This window comes from Myotis myotis, unplaced genomic scaffold (genome assembly GCF_014108235.1).
Source record: "Myotis myotis isolate mMyoMyo1 unplaced genomic scaffold, mMyoMyo1.p scaffold_m19_p_8, whole genome shotgun sequence".
Classification (NCBI taxonomy): domain Eukaryota; kingdom Metazoa; phylum Chordata; class Mammalia; order Chiroptera; family Vespertilionidae; genus Myotis; species Myotis myotis.
Window position 1 is genome coordinate 38,012,889 of NW_023416390.1, and position 24,273 is coordinate 38,037,161.

Here is a 24,273-nt window from a genome sequence, read left to right on the forward strand (position 1 = left end):
AAAAAAAAAAAAAAAAAAGACCTTCAATTGTCCAATAGTACCTTTACTGAAACAACTCTTTCAATCTCTTAGTTTCTCTTTCATGTACCTTAGTCTCTCGTATTTTTTCTAATGCTAGCAGCGTCAGCATATATTCTTCTAGCCCATATTCTTCTAGGACTCAGGCACAGGCCAATAAAGAGAGCCGGAAACAAGTGTGACAGAATGGGCCCTGTGCTCAGAATCAGTCTCTCAGTGACTAAGGCTTTCTTACCAGGTCAAGCAGAATCTCAGGGAGCCTGATTCCTTTGTCCTTCAGAGGAACTGTACAACTGTGTTTTCTAGGCCAAACACATGAAAACGTTCTTTAGAGACAATGCATCGTGGTTTTGTCAGACGTAATGTGGGTCATTCTTAAAGACTTAGTGAGACCTTTGCTACACAATATTGTCATAACAGTACTCCCTCTGATTACCTCTCTAAGTGCTATCACTTTAAAAGCAAACGACTCCCAATATCCCGGGCACGCATTCATCTGTTGCTTTATGAGTGTGTTTCTGTCCTTTGTATGGGTGCAGTGAGAATTCCTAAGCAGCTCATGAGCTTCTTATGAGCAAAAAATGTCAGAGTGGTCGTTAAAGGGCAATATATAACCCTGTGCAAATCTCAATATGTTCATATCTGCTTTGTCAAAGTAATAGCTCTGTGTTTATGTCTTTAAGCTGCTAAAAAGGGGCATTTTTAAAAGGATGTGTGTGTATGAGGTTAGAGCTTTTCTGGTATTTATTTTCCCACTAACTACAAAGTTTCTGCACATGAAGCTTCTCTCCTAGGCATTGATGACAATAAGTGGGATATTGGGAACATGCAGAATAAAATATGCAGTTATGGCAAGATGAGCATGGCCTTACACAGGATATGAGGTGTCTGTGTAGAACTGTCTGAGTGGCTGTTCAACCACACACATGAGACCCAGTTAATGCAGTTGCTGCCAAGAACAGTTGTAACTGATGGCACAATATTTTTAAAGGAAGCTATCCATGTAGTTTTTAAAAATAAGCTGCATGAAAGGTCACCTCTATTTTATCCCTGCTAATTGTATCTCAGAATTCAGGCTCTCTCCTTCACTTTATTGAGTGATCACTTTCATCTGATCCAACATTCTTCAGAATCTCAGCTTTCAATAGGTGCTGAATATATGTGGGTTATTCCAGCATTAGAACTATAAGGATTTCAAGAGTTTCTATCCAAATACTCAAATGTCTTCTGTCCAGATCCCTCGTGTAACCTCTGCACCATTATGGATTGCACCCACTGATACTCACATAAAATCTGAGACCAGAAAAAAACATATAATATTGATATCCACCATTTATGGAGTACTTACTATGGGCTATTTAGTTCTCATAATACATCTTACCCCCCTTTTATAGGTAGGGACACCAGAGAACACTAGGCTCAGAAAGAATACACCTCTTGCCTAAGCAGTTATCCAACAGCAATGATGACTCAGAAGCCAAATTCTTCCTAACAGTTGTGCACACTGCACCCAAACCACACTGCCTTGTGAAAATGCAACCGAATCTGCAAATATGCTGTAAATGAAATGAGCGGTCAAGTGAAACAGCAACCAAATAGGTACAGGGATTTTAGGGAATTAATGTCTACATGATTCTAAAATCATATCTAATAGCTAACATTTATTGACATGTATTAGGGACATAGTATTATTCTGAAGCATTTAACGTATAGTTTCCTCATTTCATTTTTATGACCATCTTATGGGCAAGCATAACCTCAATTTACAGATGACAAAACAGCATCTATAGAATTAGAGAATTTAAATAACTTTCTCAAGGTCACATTTTACTGTAAGGAAACAGGCCAGAGGTGCAAAATGTCTGGACAAAATCCATTCCAGATCTCCAGGCTTTTGTTTACATTTTACAGATTAGAAACATAGTAAATATTTTCCTTTTCTCCCCCCAACCTTCTCTTTTCTCTACAATAGAGTTACTAAATAAGGCCACTTTGTTGTAGTATATTATAGTCCATAATTTTCATTAAATCACAAAATAGACCTATTCTCCAAATTAAAGGAAATGTAGTTATTTTTCTGCTCTCTAAAATGTGTGTGTGTGTGTGTGTGTGTGTGTGTGTGTGTGTGTGTGTGTGTGATTTACGGTGTGACTGCATTATGCTACTGCTCATGTGCATGAAAGTTAAAGAAGGTCTGACCTGGACAAGGGAAAGTGAGAATATAACAAGTGCATTGCTCTCATGGTACACTCTATAGGACCAAGTGGTTTTTTAGATAAGACAACAAAGAAAGAACAGTTAGAAATGTTGTTGAGACTTTGAATAATGGGAAATGAGGGATGGGCAAATGGGGTTAGTAATGTCTCAAGATTTGGGGAACCTAGTGGTTCTCATTGGGAGTGAAAATATAAGCAACTTTAAATGGCTTGAACTCAAAATACAGTGGGCCATCAGGGGAAGCTATCTAGCAGATATTCACAACTGGGCACCTGAACTATATACAATTTAGCAGTCACCTTAGCTACACCACCTGTGACAGGCATTGTTCTATGCTTTAATTCCAGTAATTCATTTAATCCTCAAAACTACCCTCTGAGGGGTTGAATAGTGACCCCCTAATATTCATGTCCACTTGGAACCTTAGAATGTGACCTTATGTTACAAAGAAATAGGGTCTTTGCAGATGTAATGAATATGAGGTCATAGGTATTCAGCATCCTCCGTCCAATGATCGGTGTCCTCACAGGAATAGGAGAGGACACACAGCGACGCAGTGGGTGGACCACGTGAAGATGGAGGCAGTGTTACACCTGTCAAGGAACACTGGGGCCACCAGAGCCGGGAAAGGCATGAAGGGCTTTTCCCCAGAGCTTTTGAGGAGAGCATGGCCCTTCAGATAACTTGATTTCAGACTTCTGGCCTTCCAAATGGGGAGAAAATAAATTTCTCACTTTAAGCCATCAAGTGTGTGGTAATTCAGTAAGGGGGTCCTAGGAAGCTGATAAAAGCGTACTTTTATAGCCTTGTTTTGTAAGTGAAGAAAGTGAAGCACAGATGCAGTATTCCATGTACTCTCTCAAGGTCAGACAGTCAAGAGAGTTAGAATTCAAACCCAGATTTTCTGGCTTCAGCTGTTTGCACTTAGCCACTATCATACTGTCTCTATTATTTTTTTTTATTACCTGATAATAAAGAGTGAGCTAGACTGTGTACATAGAACTAGAGACAGCAAGACATTCCCTGGAGGCAAACTGTCCCTCAAATACATAAACATTAGGCTCAAACCACTTTTCCGTATCTAGCTATTTGATTATAAAACCATTGTTTACTGTGTTATAAAACCCTAATAAACTAAAATTACTGTGATAATCTATAACAACATGATAATCTATAACAACATCTACAACGCACTATCTAAATCCTTCTCCTCAGAATATATTGTTTACCTTGTTTCTTTGAAACCCAATTTAATGGGTTTCTGGGACCTACAATTTTGCGGGGCCAACTATATATTTGATTTTGTCTCCATATCATATGACTGGATTGTAGATTGTGTAACTATGGAGAAGTCAAATCATAGTAATTTCTTTCAATAAAAACTATATGTTTTATATGATTGAACATGTGTTACACTTTCAGAATTTTGAGAAGGAAGTTGTTTCTCTTTGATACTCTTTAGCTCACTTGGTTGGCATGAGCAGAAACCCAGATTCCTCAAGAACAGTGTTAACTACAACTAATACCCAACTGCCACAGGCCAGACATTACACATACACTGCTTTATTTAACCTTCACAACTCTGAGGACTTTATGTCCAAATTGTAAATGTGAACGAGGGAAGAACAGAGAAGATAAATAACTTGAAGAAGGTTATGCAGGTGTTTGTCAGAGCTGGAATTCGAGGCCGTTTCTCTGACTCCTGTCCTCCTTTTCAGCGACCCTGGCTATGCCAAGTGAAGATGGTCACGAATGCCATAAAGATGAGAGGCGCAGGATTTTCATTGGTCAGTTTGAAAAAAACATTCACTTCTTTATATCTTTCATTTGCTACCATCCCCCCTCCCCTTGTAGATGGAGTGCAGGTAGGCTGATGCCCTTATGAATAATGCCCTGCCTTATGGAGCTGATAGAATCATGAAACTTATTTTGGTTGAAGTTGTTCAGAAAAATTCCCTGCTCATTGTTTTAGCGGCTGCTTTTTATTGTAAAAAATAAGACAATACAGGCACACATAACGGTAAAATGGTTGAAGACAATGAGTAAGGTGGCTCACAAATTAAGAAACATTAAAATAGAAGCCTCTCTGTTGCTTATGTCTTTAGCTTCTCCTCATTGCATACCTAAAATGACACATCTTTCTCCTAAGAGGCCCCCCTGAACATTTCCACTTACACGCTTTTAACTTTGTGAACCAGCAGAGGGAGCTATATGGTCACAGGCAATCTGCTTGTTTTAAAATGATGTAATAAGCACTGAATGTGCAGCTCTTATTTCTGGTTTCACTGCCAACGAAGAAAAAAAAACACCCTCACCTCCTTGTGCAGAGTGTGTTTGTTTAAAGGATCAGAACGCTCCTGGGGGTCCACTGGCCAATTCCCCGGGGTAGAATGGGACATGTTTACACAGAGCACAGTGGAGTGGCTCCATGGGATCTGCTCTGGTCTGTTGCCTAATTATATAATTCAGTGAAAAAATATATTTATCTCAGCGATTGGAGCAGATTAAAATGCTTGTCTGGAAAACAAGGGATGCTGGTATATGTAAAAAATTCGGATGAGTAAGATTGATACAAAGGAGTGTGTACAGATCAACATTATCCAATAGGCTAAGAATCTTTGGCAAACAAATCTCTCTCCCATACTTCTCCATGCTAAGATTTATAGGTGTGCTATTTAAAATCCAATTGAATAACTTAATAGTAGGAAAAAATGTAACATTGAAGAAAATAGCCTAAGCAAGATACTACAAGTATACATAATTGGAAAAGATCCATAGAAAGATATTTTGGAGAAAAATCATTATACACATACTAATTAATTTATTGTTTAGAGGAGAAATTCTGTGAAGGAGAAATGGTACGGTTAGGAGATTTGGGGGAATTCTGATCACCTTTGTTAATCATCAGAGCTTAACTATGCAAGGGGAACAGCATAGGTAATCTCGGATCCAATATTTCTTTCCTCCATTCCCCTGACCTCATTTTTACATATACTATTAATTCTGTAACATCAAAGGTAGGCTCAGGTACCTTTTTCTTGTGATTTAAAGAAACATGAACAAATGGTAGGAGCGGACTCCTCTTGATCTGTTCTTCTGGAACAGGGGTCCTCAAACTACGGCCCGCGGGCCACATGCACATACAAATATTGTATTTGTTCCCGTTTTGTTTTTTTACTTCAAAATAAGGTATGTGCAGTGTGCATAGGAGTTTGTTCATAATATTTTTTTAAACTATAGTCCGGCCCTCCAACAGTCTGAGGGATAGTGAACTGGCCCCCTGTTTTAAAAGTTTGAGGACCCCTGTTCTAGAAGTTCAAAATCCTTGAACTTTTCAAAGAACTATCTCAAAATATCCAGAATAATACCCACAGTAATAGGATAAAGCTTTTGTGGCAAACACCAAAATAATAAATAGTGGAATTAAAATAAATTAAAACCTAAAAATAAAATAACACTCATTATACATATACATATATACATATATACATATATATATGTATATATATATATACTTAAAAGTAAAATACATTTTAAAAATATTTTTTATTGATTTCAGAGAGTAAGGGAGAGGGAGAGAGAGATGGAAACATCAATGATAAGAGAGAATCATTGATTGGCTGCCTCCTGCACACCCCACACTGGGGATTGAGCCTGCAACCTGGGCATGAGCCCTGACTAGGAATTGAACCATGACTTCCTGGTTCATAGGTCGATGCTCAACCACTGAGCCACATTGGCTGGGAGTAAAATACATTTTTAATCGCTTTTCAAAACTTTTTTTTTTCCATACAAAAATCTATATTGAGACCTATTGTTAACACAACATAAGCATGATTAGCCAGTGGTAATTTTCAATACATGAAATATATTTACTTTTCACTGAACTACTACTGTAAGTTAAGAGGCAAAACTAATAATATAAAGATCATCAAATACATGCATCAAATCTGAACTAGGATGCTTAGACTTCATAATTTCAATTAAGTGGACATAGAATCTTTCATGGGGTCAACAGCCAACAAGATTTTAAAATTAAGTGAAATATTTTTGTAAGTAACATAGTATGGAAGAACGATTTATTATTCCAATTATTCATTGATTCCAATGTGGTTATCTATGACAATGAATCACTGTGACATTGGCAATTTGGCTCAAGATTCACCACTCCAAAAGAAAAAGAAAACCCTCTATTGTTTCAGGGTGATCCTTTCAACTTTTCAGATGAAACGCTTTGGGAAGAATGGAAGAAATCTTGGAAGTTAGTCTTTAACTTTTCGTTTCTGAGAAATATTTTAACTGAAATGTGTCTTGCATTTAGGAGATGACATATTGACCTAGGCAAAATTGCTAAGTAGGTCAAGGTTGTTTGCATAGCCTTCCTAACGTCCTGGAATGGCTAGAACACCCGATTCTGAGTTACTGAGCTCAAGACCTCTGTTGATTTCCTGGCGTTTCTCACCCTCCCTGAGTGGCCATTGTAGGCCATAAGAGTGTGCATCAAGGCCTCAGGAAAAAAAAAGAACTAGAGGCCATGAGCACTTGTATTTTCATGTAATGCACAGTACATACCACGCTGAGCAGACACTCTTAAAAAAAAGTGGGATTGTACATCTTTTATTGTATATTCTCACTTTCCTGCCTTTTAAAATACATATTATAATAAAGATAGTACTGTACAACATTTTTTCTGAGTGAGTCGGGTCATTGTTTTGATTATCTTTTGTGTAAACAGTGATGTAGTACAAGTTCGTAGTGTTTCTGCTCCTTCCCTCAGCCAGCCAGCTTTCACATCTCCTGCAGTCATTACACTTGTTACTTCCACTGCTTATTCCTTTTTGTCATTTGCCTCTGGACTGCCAGGGTCTAGGAGAACCAGTAAGCTTTTAATAATTAAATATTTATTAATAGACGGAGCTATGGCCTCCGATTCAGAAGAGGCAAGATGACGCCATTTCCAGCTCTCTAACCTGTATCCATTTTAGTCCTGCTGTATCTAAAGCTTCAAGTGTCTTTGTGGTTGTTACAATGATGGACGCGTGAAAACCTTGTCCTAAGACAACTTGTTGGAAGTCAATGAGATAATTTTCAGTTTCATTTTGAGAAAAATATTTTAGCAAGTTTTTCAAGTGTTAAGTGAATACAATTTCTGTTAAAAAAAAAAAAAAAAAGGTAGCTTCAGCATAGCTGTGAGGGATAAGGAAAGCATAGATGGCTTCCCTTGGTAATAACAGCAAAAAGAAAGGGATATAGAATACAGACCATAAATGTAATGCTCAGCATGTAATTTTTATCTTGGGGGGCCTAGTAATTTCTTGAAGTGAATATTTGGGCACTCTTACTTCTACTTGGTATTTTGTCTTTTTATGAAAAAAAAAAAAAAAAACACAACAAAAATACCCCCCACAAATTTGTAAACCTTCCTCAGATTTGACCTAGGGTGTTTTAGAACTTGATAGTTCATTGTGTAAAATAACAACAGCTCAGAGCTTTGCCCAGAGTTTGAGTTTAATAAATATTTGTATATCTATTGACAGCAGTGCTGACACCTTTATTATCCCATAATAAACACCCCACAGAAAGAGGGCAGCCTGTTCTGGAATCAGAAATGTGGGGTATTTTGTCATGAGGACCTACTGAGACAGCACTTAATGAAACTGTTCTTAAAATGTCCTGTAAATCAGACTTTATTTTGAGGTTCAGACAAGAAGATAAGGTTTTAAAAGGGAAAATATTTAGAAAAGTTTTATAGACCAAAACAAGTTTTCAAAGAATGTAATCCTATCTTAAATTTGTCTCACTGAAAACCAATTTCTCAATTTATCTTGACATTTATATATTGTAACACATTTCTAATTGGATTTCCTTTCATTTATTTTGGAAGATAATATGATGAATATTTCAACTTCTCCTAAGTCATAAATATCACTTAGAAAGTCCAAATGTATTAAAGGGGGGAAAAATGAGGTTGGCACTAGCAGTTATTCTTTTATAAATAAGAGCATTGGAAACAGGCAAATGAAATGAGGCAAATGCAATCCAAGGTAGAATAATCTTTAAAAACTAACTCTGCGAATCAACTTATTTGTCCTTTTTCCATACCCCATATTTATGAATCATTCAAGAGGACTCTGTAGCATATAAAGTCATCTTAAAAATTGCCCAAAAATGCTCTGGATAAAATCCTGAATACTAAGCACACAACACACAGGACGGCTGACAAGTCCCCAGCACCTGTTCAGTGTTCTCTCCCTACAGGCTCTCCCACCAGCCTCGCCATGTTCCGGATTCACGTGCCCTTTCACAGTCGGCACCTCTGCATCTGCTCAGCTCTTCACTTGCAATTCACCCTTCAGCCTTCTCTGAAAATCTTACTGACAGGTGCTTATTTCTTCTGTAATGTCTTCACTATCTGTGACAAGGAGCGCTAGTGATTTCCATCTCGGCATTCAAATATCCTTGTCTATGTTAATCGTATACTTTTTTACACAACTTTCTTTTTCATTTGACTACAATTTTCCTATGGACAAAGACTGCATTTTATCTCATCTTAAACTAAAAGAGTCTAATACATGACCTGGCAGATAGTAAGCATGTTACAAATATTTGTAGAATGAGTGAGTGAGTGAGTGAGTGATTGATTGAGTGAGAAATTATATATATTTTTTCAATATGGCTAAAATTAAGCCATTAAATCTACATTTTTAAATCAGAAAGATTATTCACTCATTGATTCAGCATTTTACTAAGAGACTTCTGCAACACAAATGGAAAACAAGAAAACACCTCAAAGACAAATGAGGCATTGGCCCTGTCTTCTAGGAGTCCAGTCTATCTAGTGGGGATTACAGATACACACTCAGGAGTGGGGGAAGCAGAGTTTTCCACCCCAAAATATGACTTTTGGGATATTGATTATTTTAAGCAAGTTATTTTCAAGACATGAATGACTCAGGAAAAACCCTTGACCTTCCCCCTAACTGCCTAAGAGAAGTTAGATAGAGGACCTGCTCCAGGAAGGGAGATATCATCAGAGTTAACTACAGTTTAATAGGAACCTAGCAAGGCCCATTGGACCAAGGTCGTCTCTGTGTCCCATTATTAAGATGGCCCAGGAAACATCTGCATGTAAACTGCCCTCCTCCTTTTTGAAGTTCCAAACCACAGCCCACCCATCCCCTTCTTCTTAGCTCAAGGTGGCATATACGCCCCAACTGCCAGACTCGTTCTAGGCTCCCATGTACATATATAATAAATTTAGTTATTTTCTTCTGTTAACCTGTCTCCTGTTAACTTGATTAAGTTAGGCCAGCCAGGCAAATTTAGAAGGGTAGAAAGAAAATCACTTACCTCCCTTACAACACAAATAGGAATGTATAATACATTCTGAATCTCAAAGTAGCACAGCTCAAAGGATTTAGAATTAAAATGGGCAAAGAAAGGACTTCTCTGTGAATAAAGCTATAGCAAAAATGTGCAGGCTAGAACACAAGTGTTATTTTCAACCAAACACAGTTGGGCATTGCCACATCAGGAGATAAAAAGGCTGTGGCAGGAGGTAAGGCAGGACAGGTTTGAGGGGCCTGATTGTGAAGAGCCTTGCACATTGTTTCCAGAGCCATATTCTGAAGGAATCGGTGCCTGTGGAGAGTGCTGTCAGACAAAAAGACACAGGGTCAGATTTGTGTGCTCAGCTGTCAGGGTAGTGGGAAGCTGGTTAGAGAGAGAGAAGATTAAAGTCAAGCTTGGATTGAGTACAAAATTGTTATTACATATGGACCTATAATGTCAGTTTAATATACAAAAATGATTAGAAACAAAGGTGCTAAGCATTTTGTGGGACCTTTGGTATAAAATATCTTGTAAAACTTTTCCATTAAGTTATAAGGTTGAAGGATCTCTGGATTTTAAAGGGCAAACAGCATAGAGGGTAAATAGGAAAAAATGAAACCTATTGCTATTCCAATAGAAAAGCAAAGAAAGGCTCATGTGAAAATGTAGCCTTGTAAAGAACAGCGATGTTTAACATGGGAACTCTGCTTTTCTTGAGCCTCAATGTCCTCTAAAATAAAATATCCCATTTAACTTTAAATGGTTTTCTGTAAAAAAAAAAAAAAAAAGTACACAAAATACACTGCATATGTTGAAGCACTACACAAGTATAAGGTGTTATAAACGTTACTTTTTCTAATCCCTGATTTAAGTAAAGCAAACAACCAATCTCCAAGAAGGCTGCATACCTATAGCTAATTCTCCATCTATAAAGAGGCAAAACAAATCTCATCCCAGAAATCATCAGGGAACACGGTATTAAAGATAGGAAGGCAAGCCCATAAAGACAACATCTGCCTATTCTGCTATTAGCCATTGTTTTTTCTTCCTGGAACTCCATTAGCATTGATGAGAGTGGAGTGTGTACATCTTAGCATGCTAATAGTGTAGCATTAACCTTCCTAAGCACTAATGGATATGATGCACTTACATTTCTGCAGAGCAAGAGATAGATTTTTCTATTTTAAGGAACTATATGCTGATGCAAACATATATTTTACAGTAAACTGACTCACAGAGAAGTTAAAATTGTAATTTGAAGGCCCCTTGAAGAAATGGCTGAGTCTAAGATTGGGACAGGAAATATGCAAATGAGCCTTAAGTATCCTTTAGTGCCATAAGGGATATGCTAAAACAAATAAACAATAAACCTGTAATAATGGATTTATCAAAGGGACATAGGAGTCAATAGGAAAAGCTCCCAATGGCCAAAGCTGGAACTATTTGAGCAACAAATAGCATTGAGTTAAAACCCGAAGTGTAAAATAAACATCCATGAGTCTAAACTAATAAAAGTAAATGATTGAATAAATCAATGTGCAGAATTCCAAATAATTTTTGTAGATACATATCCTTGGAGGAGGGGGAGCACAATTCCTCCCCCTTAAGCGAGAGTGACACAGGGTGACTTCCTTCCTAAGAGCACAGCATGGGAAGGGGGCAGAAAAGAGTAACTTCATCGCAGAGAAACTTGGCAGACACCACCTCAGCCAGGTGATCAACATCAGTAGTAATAAGTCATGTGACAGTACGTGCCCTTCATATCATGCGCTGGAAAGGTCGCTTTATAACTGGTCTTTCTCTCCAAAACCCATAACCTCAGTCTCATTATGAAAAAAGCATCAGACAAACCCAAATACAGGAAAATTCTAGAAAATACCTGCCCAGCACTACACAAAACTGTCAAGTTCATCAAAAATAAGGAAAGAGGAGAAGCTGCACAACCAAGAGGAGCCTGAGGAGACATGATGCTAAATGTAACGTGGTGTCCCGGATGGGGTTTTAAAACAGAAAAAGGCAAAAGCTAAACAAACAGGACCAAGCTATGGACTTCAGTTAATAAGAAGGTATCCATCTCAGTTTCTTAATTGTGGCAAATGTGCCATCCTCAGGAGACTCACAGGAGAAGCTGGCTGCAGGGTGTGTGGGAACTCTCTGTACCATCATCGTTATTTTTCTGTAAACCTAAAACTGTTCTAGAGTATAACGTTTCTTTTTAAAAAGTATAACGTGAGCTGTTTTAAAAGTAATATGATTAACAGCAAAGGCAAAGCTGCGAACCAGAACTTTTAAAATGTCATCAAATGCACAAGGACTTGCAAATGCTTCGGAAAGTGGTGTCTACCTGGTCCATTAGTGGGGCCTGTTTAGACTTTGCATGGCAGCAGAGGCCTCTGTGATGATTCACGCAGGACTTGACTGTCTACATTACGGTGTCATCTTAAGTGCCTTGCACGTTACTGTGAGCTGGAGGCTGGAAGATGGCGAGCCGTGTGCCCCCCTTTTCCACGACTTGGTTTACTGTACTCTCGGACACATGTGCAAACATGACTGCCCCCTCTGTGATCTGAGAGTGGCCTCACCCTCCCATCCCCCAAGGGCTAGTGTGTCTCCTCACATCCCTGGTAACTCTGCCAAATCCTTATTCGAGGGTTCATGGCGAGCTCTCCCTGTCTGTTTGAGTGTTGCGTCTCCTAGGCGGGTCTCCCAGGGGGCAGGGACTCCACTCTTCATCTCTGCGGCCACACCACTCCAATGCAGCACTTGACCCACCATGGAGGCTCATATGTGATTTGTGGCAGATTATTATTCGTGCTTACACAACTGGATTTTACCATGTGCATATCTGGGAAAGACCTAAAGACGCTGTTTAAACCAAATGCAGAAGTTCATCTCTTTCCCTGCTTCTAAGGTAGGAAGCAATTTTCAAAGGTGTGTACTATTTATACATAGGGCTGAAAATTTAAAAGATTAATTTTGAAATAAGTAAATATATAGAGACACGGGAATGGAACTATATTAACAAAGAGTGGTCTCCTTGTCAAGATGTAAATGGCACTATAGGAAATTAAGTTTCTCGTCCCAAATTTGAAGTTTGCAATTTCATTCATCTTCAGATTCTTTAGACCTTCCAACCTAAGAATCTATGAAAACTATATTAAAATATAGTGTCCACTCAGACTTGGCATTTTCCTCTTGCTTCGTCTCAGTGTGGATCTCCCAATAAAAGGACATCTTAGTGATTTTCAGGAAGGTGCATTCGCAGATCAGGTCTCCAGACTGACCCTGCCCTCTGCATTCAAAAATAGGAGGAAAGACGAACATAAAATTCAGTGGAAGAAATTGGACAGAAGTGAAAGAAGTAGATCTGGAAATAGAAGCATATTTGGTTTTAAAAAAATAAACAAGACTTGTATATATTTAGAATGTTCCTTGTTATCTAGAAATCTGTTAAAACGTGTCTCTAGTTGCATAAATAAGCCCCACCCTACCCAGTAAATAGACAGAGCCAGCACAAACAAAACAGCATGATTCAGAAAGGCAACTGTGATGAATTCCTGGAGAACACCCACAGGGGGACAGAGGCGTTTAAAAAAGAAATGCAGGGCGGACAAGCTCAAAGATGTCGCCGCCTTCTCTCCCTGCCTTCAATGTTTAATGTGCAGGGAGTGATGAGAGCAGGCTGGTCTATTCCTTTTGAATACTTTTTAAGTCACAATTATAAGAAACTTAAAATCAGAAAGTGAAATGGTCACAACTTGATATCATTATCATTAATCTACCTACATTGCTTCATTATAAGCTGAATTTATATGATGTGATTTCCTGCTCACCCCTCTGGCTAGAAGTATTTGTTGTATAATCTTCTTTAGCACCCCCAAATTCATCATTAACCATCAGTTTGTTCTTAAGTTTTTTTTTGAAATACAGGATTTATTTATTTAACTATCAACACCTCTGAGTGGGCTATTAGTTCACTGAGAAGTAAGGGACACCATGTCTGAGAGGAAGTGAAAGGTAAAAGATAAAATCCACAAATCCACCTGAGACACACAAAGGAGAGTGGAGTGCATGTGGCCAGGCTTGGTAATCCACGTGCTTCTTAGGAGCAGGCGCTCTAACCCTGACTTCTCAGTTCCCACTGGGATGAGGGCAAAGCTCCATCAGGTATTTCATTCTCCTCCAAGCCCTTTCATCCCTCCTTCATCGCTTCCCCAGGCTCCTCCCTCCATTCTGCTGGGCTCAGTGGAAATGGAGGAGGGGTGTGCCGGACCCAATCATTCCAAAATTATATCCCACATAGTGCATGCCTGGTCTAAGCATTCTCTTCTCACATCCTGCTTTATTTTGTCCCCACGGCAGTGGTAGGTATCATCTCCTTTTTACTGATGAGAGAAGAGAGGCAGGTTAAACTCACTGACTTGTAAAGCAGAACAGTTAATAAGTTGGTGGTGCTGAGGTTTGAACCCTGATCACTTGTCCCCCAAAGTCCATGTCCTTTTATGTCGGGTCCCATGAAATTATTATGATCAACAGCCTTCCTGGTTTGAAGACTACCCTTCAGTCAGTTAACATTACAGCTCACATCCTTGCCCCAGTCAACTTCTTATTGGACCAGTTTGACTCCCCCACCCCACCCCTCCACCCCCGCCTGGGCCATTATTTCTTCTTCCCATTTATTGCTTTATTATGAAAAGATGCTAAATGGAGATTTAAAATATTAAGATCACAACCATCCTTGAAGAAAAAAAATGTAGAAATTGCAATGCCACAAGCATTCTAAGAACAACCTCTGGACACTGAAGTAGCTGAACTATTATTCTATGAGAGAAGTTATGAAGAATGAGAGGAGGAAAATATTTTTCAGAAGTGCAAGGAAAAAAGTCTGACTTGCTATGCATTAACAGTGGTAATGTAATATGAAGAGGCCCTGCTCTACAAAGCCATTTCGGTCAGCTGCTTTGGTTCATCCTCAGATTTTCTTTTAAATCAATAGCACTTGCTCTGCTTGCCTCAATTTGAAGGCAATTGCATTCCAGTAAGACACACATAAACACGGAATGGGGGTGGAAATGAGTCAGTTATTTCCTGTCCCAAGATTAAAACCTACTTTGCTTTTCTGAAAACATGGCTCAAGCCATCCAACAATAATTGAATTGGCTGTTCTGTAAATTACAGGGCTGACCACCACATAAACACCAGGGAAGTGCACATGGGTAGTCAGTAGTCAGCTATCATTTTTCTGATAATCTTCAGAACTTTCTACTTATATAATTATAAAGCACTCTAATGGAAAAGTGAGTGATGGAGAAGTGAGTCATTTTCTATGTAAACTTCAACTTCTGTCATTGCTTATGTAACATGCATTAGACATTTATGACTCATCCCTATAGATGAAAAATGTGGAGAGTGCAAGATATCTGAAATATGGCAATGTGTCTACTAAGAGTGTCACAATATCCTCTGGTTTTAAGGGACAGAATTTCTAGGTGACTTAATAGAGAAAAGATCTTTCTGACAGATTAGAGACAAGGTGCTTTTCCTAAGGAAATGATTCATTTGCCAACAGTAGTGTTAGTATATTTTTAAAAACTCATTTAAAAGTCTATTTGTAAACATGGCTGTGTCTCAAGCATAGGTAATCTCTGCAGATAGAGGACAAAATAGACACTGCCACTGTTGCCACATAGATCACTCACAGAGGTCACTTCTGGTCTAGCTGGGGAGGCAGGCACTAAATAAAAAATTTCACACTGTGATTACTTGCAATGGAAGAACTCAAGGGAATTGTAACGACTGATAGAGAAGCATAGACTTTAGAGCGGAGGGTTAAGGAAAGCTCCTTTCGGGAACTGGCCTTTAAGGACAGGGCTTGAATAATGAGTAGGAGTTAGCCAACTGAGGAATGATGACAAGGAGTAGACAAGGGTGAATATTCTAGGTGAAGGGAGAAATGTGCAAGTCTTTCCTGAATGAGCAAAGAGCTTGGTGCATTCAGCAGCTGGGAAAATGCCCATATAGCTGTGATCGTGTGTGTGTGTGTGTGTGTGTGTGTGTGTGTGTGTGTGTGTGTGTGTGTGTTTGGGGGTGGGGGCAGTAAGCTTTGAAAACTTTGCTCTGGAACAGGGATTTTATCTAATGGGGAGCTATTGAAAAGTTTTAACTGGAAAGTAGCATAAGCACTTTTATGTGTTAAACGCTCATTTTAGCCCTGGCCTGGTGGCTCAGTGCGTGGGAGCATCATCCCATGCACCAGAAGGTTATGTGTTTGATTCTGATCAGGGTACATACCTAGGTTGGGGATTTGATCACTGGTTGGGGCATGTCCAGGTAACCAGTGATATTTATCTTCTCTCTCTCTCTCTCTCTCTCTCTCTCTCTCTCTCTCTCTCTCATAAATAAAACGTCCTTGGGTGAGGATTTTTTAAAAGTTCACGTTGGCTACAGTGTAGAAAATGAATGGGAGGCAAAAAGAAAAAGACTAGATGGAGAGTAACCAATTACATCCTGGCAAAGAGACGATTGTGACTTGAAATGGTGGTTGCCCTGGGGATAAAAGAAGAGGAAAGATGAAGAGATACTAATGGGGTGCAATCCACAAGACCTTGGAGAGAGTCACTGGAAACCCCCAGACTCAGGAATATACCTAGGAAGGTGAAAACTCCACTTCCTGAGAAGGTGAATAGTGGAGGACAAAAGAATTTGTCTTGGAGAAGATCAAAAGGTCAGTTTTGAACATGTTAATTTTGGTCTTATGATCTCTTTGATCTCTATGGGATAGCTATGTATGACACAAGAAACACATGTTAAGTAGGTGATTGGATATATGAGTTCCATCAATCTTTAGATTTGTTGCTACAGTATCACTTTAAACATTTGATTATCTGACTCCACCCCAGGACTAATATATTAGAATCTTCAAGAGAGATAGCCAACTTAATATCCCAAGGTTAAATGTGGTGAAAATATTCAGTTATCACTAAATAGTTGCACTAGTTAAGCTTTAAGCTTTCTGACAACCTTGAGTGCCTACAAATTTATGATTAGAAAGATGGCCAGACTGAATATTAAACCTGTTATTACTTTCTAGGAGTGAATGTGCTACACAAACCATGAAACACCCTGGAAAAGGAAAGCTATATCTAGATCCTTCTATTTACATTTCCATGTTTGTATCATATTATGCTGCCACCTTGGCCATTAACTAATTGATCCAGGAACCAGGTCCTAACCAAAGGCAACCACATGATTGTTCCAGTGGTCTGTAAGATGATCTTTCTTAAGAATCCAGCCCAATGTTGCATCATTTTGAAAGGTAACTAATTTACCAAATCAGATTTTATCCTGACCCGAGGAAAGGGGAGTGGGAAAAAGGATACCAGGAAAAACAAAAACATATGGCTAAGGAGAAACACAAAAGTTAAGGGAGAATCAAGCAGAGAGAGAAGCAAGGAGAAACAGAAGCAGAGTCACAGGTGTGACAATTAATAGGACAAAGGTCAAGAGACACCTGCTTCCGATCAGATGACAATGTGGCTAGATTCCCCGGTTCATTGCAGCTTATTTATTCAACAATTATTTATTGAGTACCTACTATGTGCCTGGCACTGTTCTCGGTACTAGGCATGTTTAAATGAACAAAACTGTTGTCATAGACATCTAATTCTACGTACATCAAATTGAGTGCTATGGGGAAAAAATAAGGCAGTATGTAAGGACATAGATAGTGACGGTAGAAGGGGCAATTTTCAGGAAAGGAAGGCCTCTCTGAGAAGGTAACATTAGCTGAGCCACAATAGATAAAGAGCATTTCAGGACAAAAAAAATGAGAAGTACAAATGCTTTTAAATGCAAGTCTGTTGAAATGTTTCACAGCAAAATAGTCCATAATGTTGGGCACCAACAAACAAGGGATAGTGGGAAAGAAAATGAGGTCAAAGAGCGAGGCTACTGCAACTCATTCAGGGACTTGTAAGCCATGGTTGAAGCCTTAACTTTATTCTGAATGTAACAGGAAGCCATTGAGGATTTTGATCAAGGGGATGGCATGATCACATTTGTGAGTTAGAGGAATTACTCCGGCTTCTATTTGGAGGTGGTAGAGGAGCAAGAGAGAAGTCAGGGAGACCAGTAAGAAGGCTACTCCAGAAGCCCAGGCAAGAAAGAATGGTGCCTTGCACCAAGTAGAAGCATTAGAAAATATAGAAAGCAGTCAGGTAAGGAATGCATTATGAAATTAGAGCTAACAAGTGTAGACAGCGGGTTGGATAAAGGAATGGAGTCAAGGGTTACACAAAGGTTTTGATTCTCAGCAGCCAAATACAATTCATTGAGCAGGGGGGAAAAAAAGAGCCAATGACTTTGGTTTTGGACATACTAAATTTGAGAAACTTAATAACATTCAAATGGAGAAATTTGGTAGCTAGTTGGAAATGGGGTCTGAAGTTCAGGAAATATGTCAGAATTGCAAATATAAATTTGGGAGTCATCAGCATATCAGTCCTGAGAGTGTCCCTGTTAAAATGGTTTCCTCTGCTCTATTTCCCTCCTCCTCCCTGCTGTACCTTCATATGAAACTCTAATTATAGGAGGTAGCCTGGCCAGGTCTGTTTCCTGAAACCTGGTGGAGCCATAAGTAACATAGCAACTAAAAAAATAAAAATAAATGAATGCAAGAGCTAGAATACTAGCTTGTGTATGCATTACTTGAAATTGTGCATAGGTGGGATTAGTAGTATCTCTCTCCTCCTTCCACTTTGGCTTCTGTACCCAGTAACTTTTTTTATTATTATTGATTTCAGAGAGGAAGGGAGAGGAAGAGAGAAATAGGAACATCAATGATGAGAGAGAATCATTGATCGGCTGCCTCCCGCATGCCCCCAAATGGGGATCGAGCCTGCAACCCGGGCATGTGCCCTTGACTGGAATCAAACCCGTGACCCCTCAGTCCACAGGTCGATGCTCTATCCACTGAGCCAAACTAGCCAGGGCCCCAGTAACTCTTCATAACCTAATAAGAGAGGAGAATAAAAGAGTCTTGCTATTTGTCTTTGTTTTGTTTTACTAAGCAGCTTACTCACTGAGTCCTTCATGAAGCCCCAGTTGGCCATTTTGTCAGGGTGATTCTTTTTCAGAACTCTTCGTCATATCTGCTGCTGCTTTGCTCTCCCAGAAAATGCTTTTACCCTCAATAATTGCATGTTCCAATGCAATTTGAAGAATTATACACTTCAGGGCAATTGTACTATTGTATTTAGCATCTCAATAACATCTCCTTTGCTAATTCATCTTTCTTATTATTAAAGTTTCTTATTGCTTAATTTTATCTTGGAATATTTATTTCTAGTTCTTAGGGACAGGTAGGCTGAATAAAACATGTAGATTTAGCTTTCTCTTTTCTTTTATCAGAAGCAGGAAACTTACCTAGGTATTTACTAGTTATAAATGAGGATCTAGCTAAGTGGTTTGTAATAACACCCTCATAATCTCTTAAAAGAATTACGGTGCTTTCTCAAGCCTTTAACTCATGACCAAAAATGACTAATATTGAATGACCACCCTGGAGTGCTTGATAGTAGTAAAATTATAAGTAAAAATGTGCAATATAACTAAATTTCCTAAATGTTTGGATCCCACATTCTTATGATATTTGAGAACTAAATATAATGAAAACCACTAGTCCTTGGGGCCTTGGTTTTAAGATTTCTCTTTAAAAATAATGCTATTATTCTCTGAGGACATGAGAACAGTATTACTTTATTTGGGTAAGCTAACCAAAAATAGAACAGAGGAAATCATTAAATGAGTGAACATATATCTTTCAGTGTGGCCCATTCTTGTCAAAACTGATATGTCTTAAAAGTACAAGATGTCTTACGTTAGAGAAAATATCTCAAAAACGATACATTTATCATCAGAGAAGAATGCCTGATAGCCTCAATAATTACTCTGGCATAATCTACAATGCTGATGGTTGTGTTATTTACTGCAGTCTCGCGAACCAGCAAACATCGTGTTTTATAGCAACACAGGAAGGAAGTTTACTGAAAAGTAGCTCTTAATGTGTCCATTTATATCCCACCTCCCTGAAAAGGCCTCAAATCTAGAGAGAATACAGAGTGGAAAATTTCACTCTCAATTTAGACGTCTCTCCAGGCTCCTGGGGAAGATGCTCGCTGGCTTCTGCTGTGGCTGAAACTGAGCTGGAGATGACATGACGACCCCCTGGGCCAACGGCTCAAGGCCAGACTAGAGCATGAGCTACTGGACTGGACACATTCTGCCTTATGTCAGGGACATTTTGGTGTGAGAAATAAAAGAAGCCTTTCCTGGAATTGATGTTGGTCAAAATTCTGATACACTTAGTTGTTCTTTTAGCAGTTCCAATTTTAGGGAGAAATTCTGGGGAAACGCCAGAATCTGAGTTAGCATTCTTAGTTGTTATTCCAACAGCTGTTATATGTTCAGCTAATAGCTGTCTGGTTGGGTTTCTTAGCGCTGTTCCTGACACAAGGCAATGAGGCAGCACCCTACATTAAATCTGACCAAAGTTCTACTTTGTTTAAGCCAAGAAAAAAAAATGACACTCATCTGCCAATACTGGCAAGAGTAATTAGGGATTCTGGGAAAATACCTTCCAGAAAAATATGTGAGGAAGGGTTAAAGAAAGACCTTTGTCATTATTTTGGAAAATCTGAATTTCCAGGCAGATTCTAAGACATCTCTAGTTATCCCCTCTTCAACCACCTATTTTATCTTGATGAAACCAAGTTTTCAGTAGGTAAAGCATCTTATTAAAATTCACATTACTGAGTTGTAGAGCTGAGGCGAAATCTAGGTAACTATCAAGCATATGGTCCTTGAGAGCAGACAGCCTGCGAGCTATGAACTCAACACTCGCACAACCCGAAACAGTACCTGCACAGTACCTTTCATGGTGGGTGCTGTGTACACGCTCTGCTTCCTCTGCTTGGGAGATGCATTCTGTGACTGTGGACAAAGAGAAGAAGTAAAAGTCTTGTATTTGGATAAAAAGACAATGCCATCAGCCCTGTGAGGGAAATAAACACTGTGCTGCATTTCAAAGAGCTTTCTGATTTCCCTCCTCAGGAAATTTAATCAATGAGAACTCTAATCAGTGAGAAATTATAGACATGTTCAATGATATTACAGTCTTAAAAAATATATAAAGCTATGGGGTATATTTTACCATAAAATTCTTCGTCCATTGCAGTCTTAAAACTGTCTTTTATTTTTTCATCTAGTAACATGATTTTATTTCTAAAAGGAAGAGAAAAAGAGACACTAATCCTATTTGAAAGAAAAACATAAGTGCCAGGACAAAATATACTCCAAAAGGTATGTCCATGGGATGATTATCTTGTTCCTAGGATTGTCAAATGGTTCTGGTGGAATAATAAGGCATTGGTCAGTAATACCAGTCAATCTATAACCCTCTGGGATTCATAAGCTCAATCTAATATCTACGTTTACTTGGTATTACAATGTTAAGATAATTTTTTTTCTATGTTCAAAAGATAAATCCTTTTCTAACAAAACTGCTATATGACACTCTTACCTAAGCATATTGGGTTGGGATTTTTTTCTCTCAGATGACTCTTGAACAATGCAGGGGTTATGGACACCAAAGGCCCTACCCGGTTGACTTGACTGCCCCAAACTTACCTGTAATTAGCCTTTAAGATGAGCAGATTAAACCAACCACTTAAGGAAAAAAATATTTTTGATTCAGGGTGGGGAATCTGGAGTTGGGAAACTGGCTTGAGAATGAGAAAATACTGTTTGCAACCTGCAGTTGGTTGAATCTGTGTATGCAAAACCCGTGGGTTGGAAGTGTCATCTGTATTCATTGAAGAAAATCCACATACAAATGGACCCGCATAGTTCATATCCATGCTGGGTATGTGTATATATATAATATTATTTATTATAATAATATATATGTGGTCTATACTCAAATCAGACTATGTCTGACTCTTTTTTAATAGTGTGTCAATTTGTATCTTAATATGTAAAATGTAGAATTTTTAGTGTCTGGAGCAATTATTTTTGCTTTGAAAAGCTCAAGTATAAATAGTTACAAGATACTTTTGGGGAATTATTCTACACTTGTCATGTATATTAGAAAGAACATAATGTACAGTCTTAAAAAAACACACACCTAGAAACTGTTTCACAAAGTTTAAAATAGAAATTGAGGCATCTTTCCTGGTACATACTAAAGCTTAATTGTTCTTAAAGTATCATCACAATGTTGGTATTTACCTGATGCAAAAACAACCTATTAAAAAGCAAAAAATAATTATTGGTTAACAAAATTATATAGGTATCAAAACTTAATTTAATGAAATAATTTAATTTATTGAATGAATTACATTTTAATATTTTAACTTTAAAATTATATTTTGACACTGTAAGATATATTTGAGTAGAAATATAGAACACAGAACTATATTGACAACTAAAATCTACTGAAAATAAACAAAAAAAGATTGAAAAATGTCTTAACATAATAGCTCACTTAGAAAATTAGCAAATTAAGTGGATATTAAATAAATACTAGTATTATTTTTTAAAAGTAAAAAAATTCAAACAAATAATTGCCAAATCCATATCAACCAAAGGAATGGTATAACCAAATTTCTCCAGAATGGAATGTTTTGGTAACAGTTCATTATGCAGAGGTGCAGGCAGGGGGGACTCTGCAAAAATGGATTGTAAACATGTGAATGATTGACTTTTCTGGTGTACCTCTACTGTATTCAGTTCGATCCTCTTCCAGGATTTCTTATATATTTATTTTCACACACATATTCATAGATCAAGTAGAAAATTAACTCTTTAGAAAAGTCTGTTTTGTAACAGTAGTAAAACTTAAGTAATAAAAACTATATTTATGTGAGAGTTCAGTCTCCAAAACATTTTCACATGTATAATTTCATTACATTTTTAGTATTTTGATATTTTGTTTTTTCTACATTTTTCTGATTATGTACTATATGCCTACTTATGCAGCCTTTGGGAAATTGACTTCTAAATCTGCATGCAGCTTATTAAATATTTGGCTCATTTCTGGGTGCAAGTTTACTCACTTCCTTGCATTCTACATATTCTACATCACCAGTTCCCTTAGCCTCTCTTGGCTCCTATTCTCTATTTGAACTCCTCGATGTGTGTTTGGAGACTTTGGCCTCATGATCTGCTCTTGCCTTCATATACTGGAACCTTTTAAGAGGTGCCTGTCCCCCTTCTCTTTGCTCCAGAATTCCAACATTGGCTGTCCTCAGCCTGTGATGGTCCTATGCCAGCAGTCACTAAATTGAAATTATCGATACCATATCTTGCCACTAAAAGCAATAGTCTATTTGAGAACTTTTTTCAAGGGTATTTCTAGATAGAGAATTAAGGTAACCTATAGGCAGAGACTTAATGGCACATTTTACTATGTGTTCATCACAATTATATTGATGTCACATTTTATATCACAAAATCAAATTATAAGAAAACTTACTTCTGCTTGCGTGTTGGTCACCCTCTTGTCATCTATTTCTGCAAGAGAAGCAGGTGTAATTTATTAGAAAGGTGATATTCTTTCTTAGGATGTCATTAATATTTTCAGTAACCCAGATCAAAATGATTTAATAATTGCCTATCGATAAATATAAAACCCTAATATGCAAATAGACTGAACAGCGGAATAACTGAACAATCAAACAACCAAACAACAGGTCGCTATGATGTGCGCTGACCACCAGGGGGTGTGCGCGAACATGGCAGGTGTCAGCAGCAGGTGGCAGAGTGTGGAACATGACAGGCATCGGCCATGGCTGGATGGTACCAGACCAAGGTGGGGCACCAGCCGCTGTCTTCGGGGTGAGCCTCTGGTGGTTACTGCGGTTTCACCTGGTGCTCGCACCTGCTGCTGGCACCAGAGCTGCCGCTCCCACCCACTGCCAGTGCCGTCAGCAGGTGTAAGCAGCATCTGCCAGCCCCAATTACCCTGAGGGCTTCTCTACCTCCCCCTGCTCCTGAGGGGCCATCGGTGCAGCAGCCTTCGCTCACACCTGCTCACAGTGCTGGCCCTGCTCTTACCTGCAGCTGGAGCTGGCCTCAATTGCTCAGCACCATCAGTGGGTGCAAGCGGGGACAGCACCGTCAGCATGTGGGAGCGGTGGTGGTAGGAGCAGGGCTGCCGGCAGGCAGGAGACCGGGAATCTCAGGATGAGGGGCCTAGAACCGCCCCTGTGCCCACCACAGCCTCGCAGCCCACAGTTCCTTTCAAGGTGCACAAATTCATGCACTGGGCCCCTGGTGCTTATATAACATTTGTGGCTTAGTCTACAGGAAAGGGGAACAGAAATGAGTTGTTTCCTTCTAAGATAATCTTTTTCCAAAGTTTTTTTTAAAAAGGCATTAAAAAAATCCCCCTGAAATTCCAAATTTCCCACCTTCCAGTAGTCCAGAAAGTGTCCAAGGAAATGACTCTTAGACAACTATTGGTGTCATCAGCCTCAGAGTGCTGAAGCATAAACAACCTGCTCTTCTCATGGATTTTGTTGCTACTGTCTATGGACTGTTGCCTCTGTCAAATGTCCTCAAGTTTGCCATTAAGCAGAACAAACCTCCCTTTTCATTCAGCCCAATTACTCTGGCTCTATATGCCACAGTTACTTTGTCAGAAATATT

At 38.7% G+C, this 24,273-nt stretch overlaps 1 protein-coding gene across 1 annotated transcript in view; it reads right to left on the bottom strand.

Moving 5' to 3' along the window:
* PPP1R1C (protein phosphatase 1 regulatory inhibitor subunit 1C) overlaps positions 1-24,273 on the bottom strand; it is a 105,737-nt gene that overhangs the window by 27,912 nt on the left and 53,552 nt on the right. Inside the window, exons 3-4 of the mRNA XM_036320854.1 lie at positions 23,099-23,136; positions 20,496-20,556 (exon numbers count right to left, since the gene is read on the bottom strand). Of these exons, the coding sequence (XP_036176747.1) occupies positions 20,496-20,556; positions 23,099-23,136 (99 nt within the window). The remainder of the gene's footprint in view (positions 1-20,495; positions 20,557-23,098; positions 23,137-24,273) is intronic.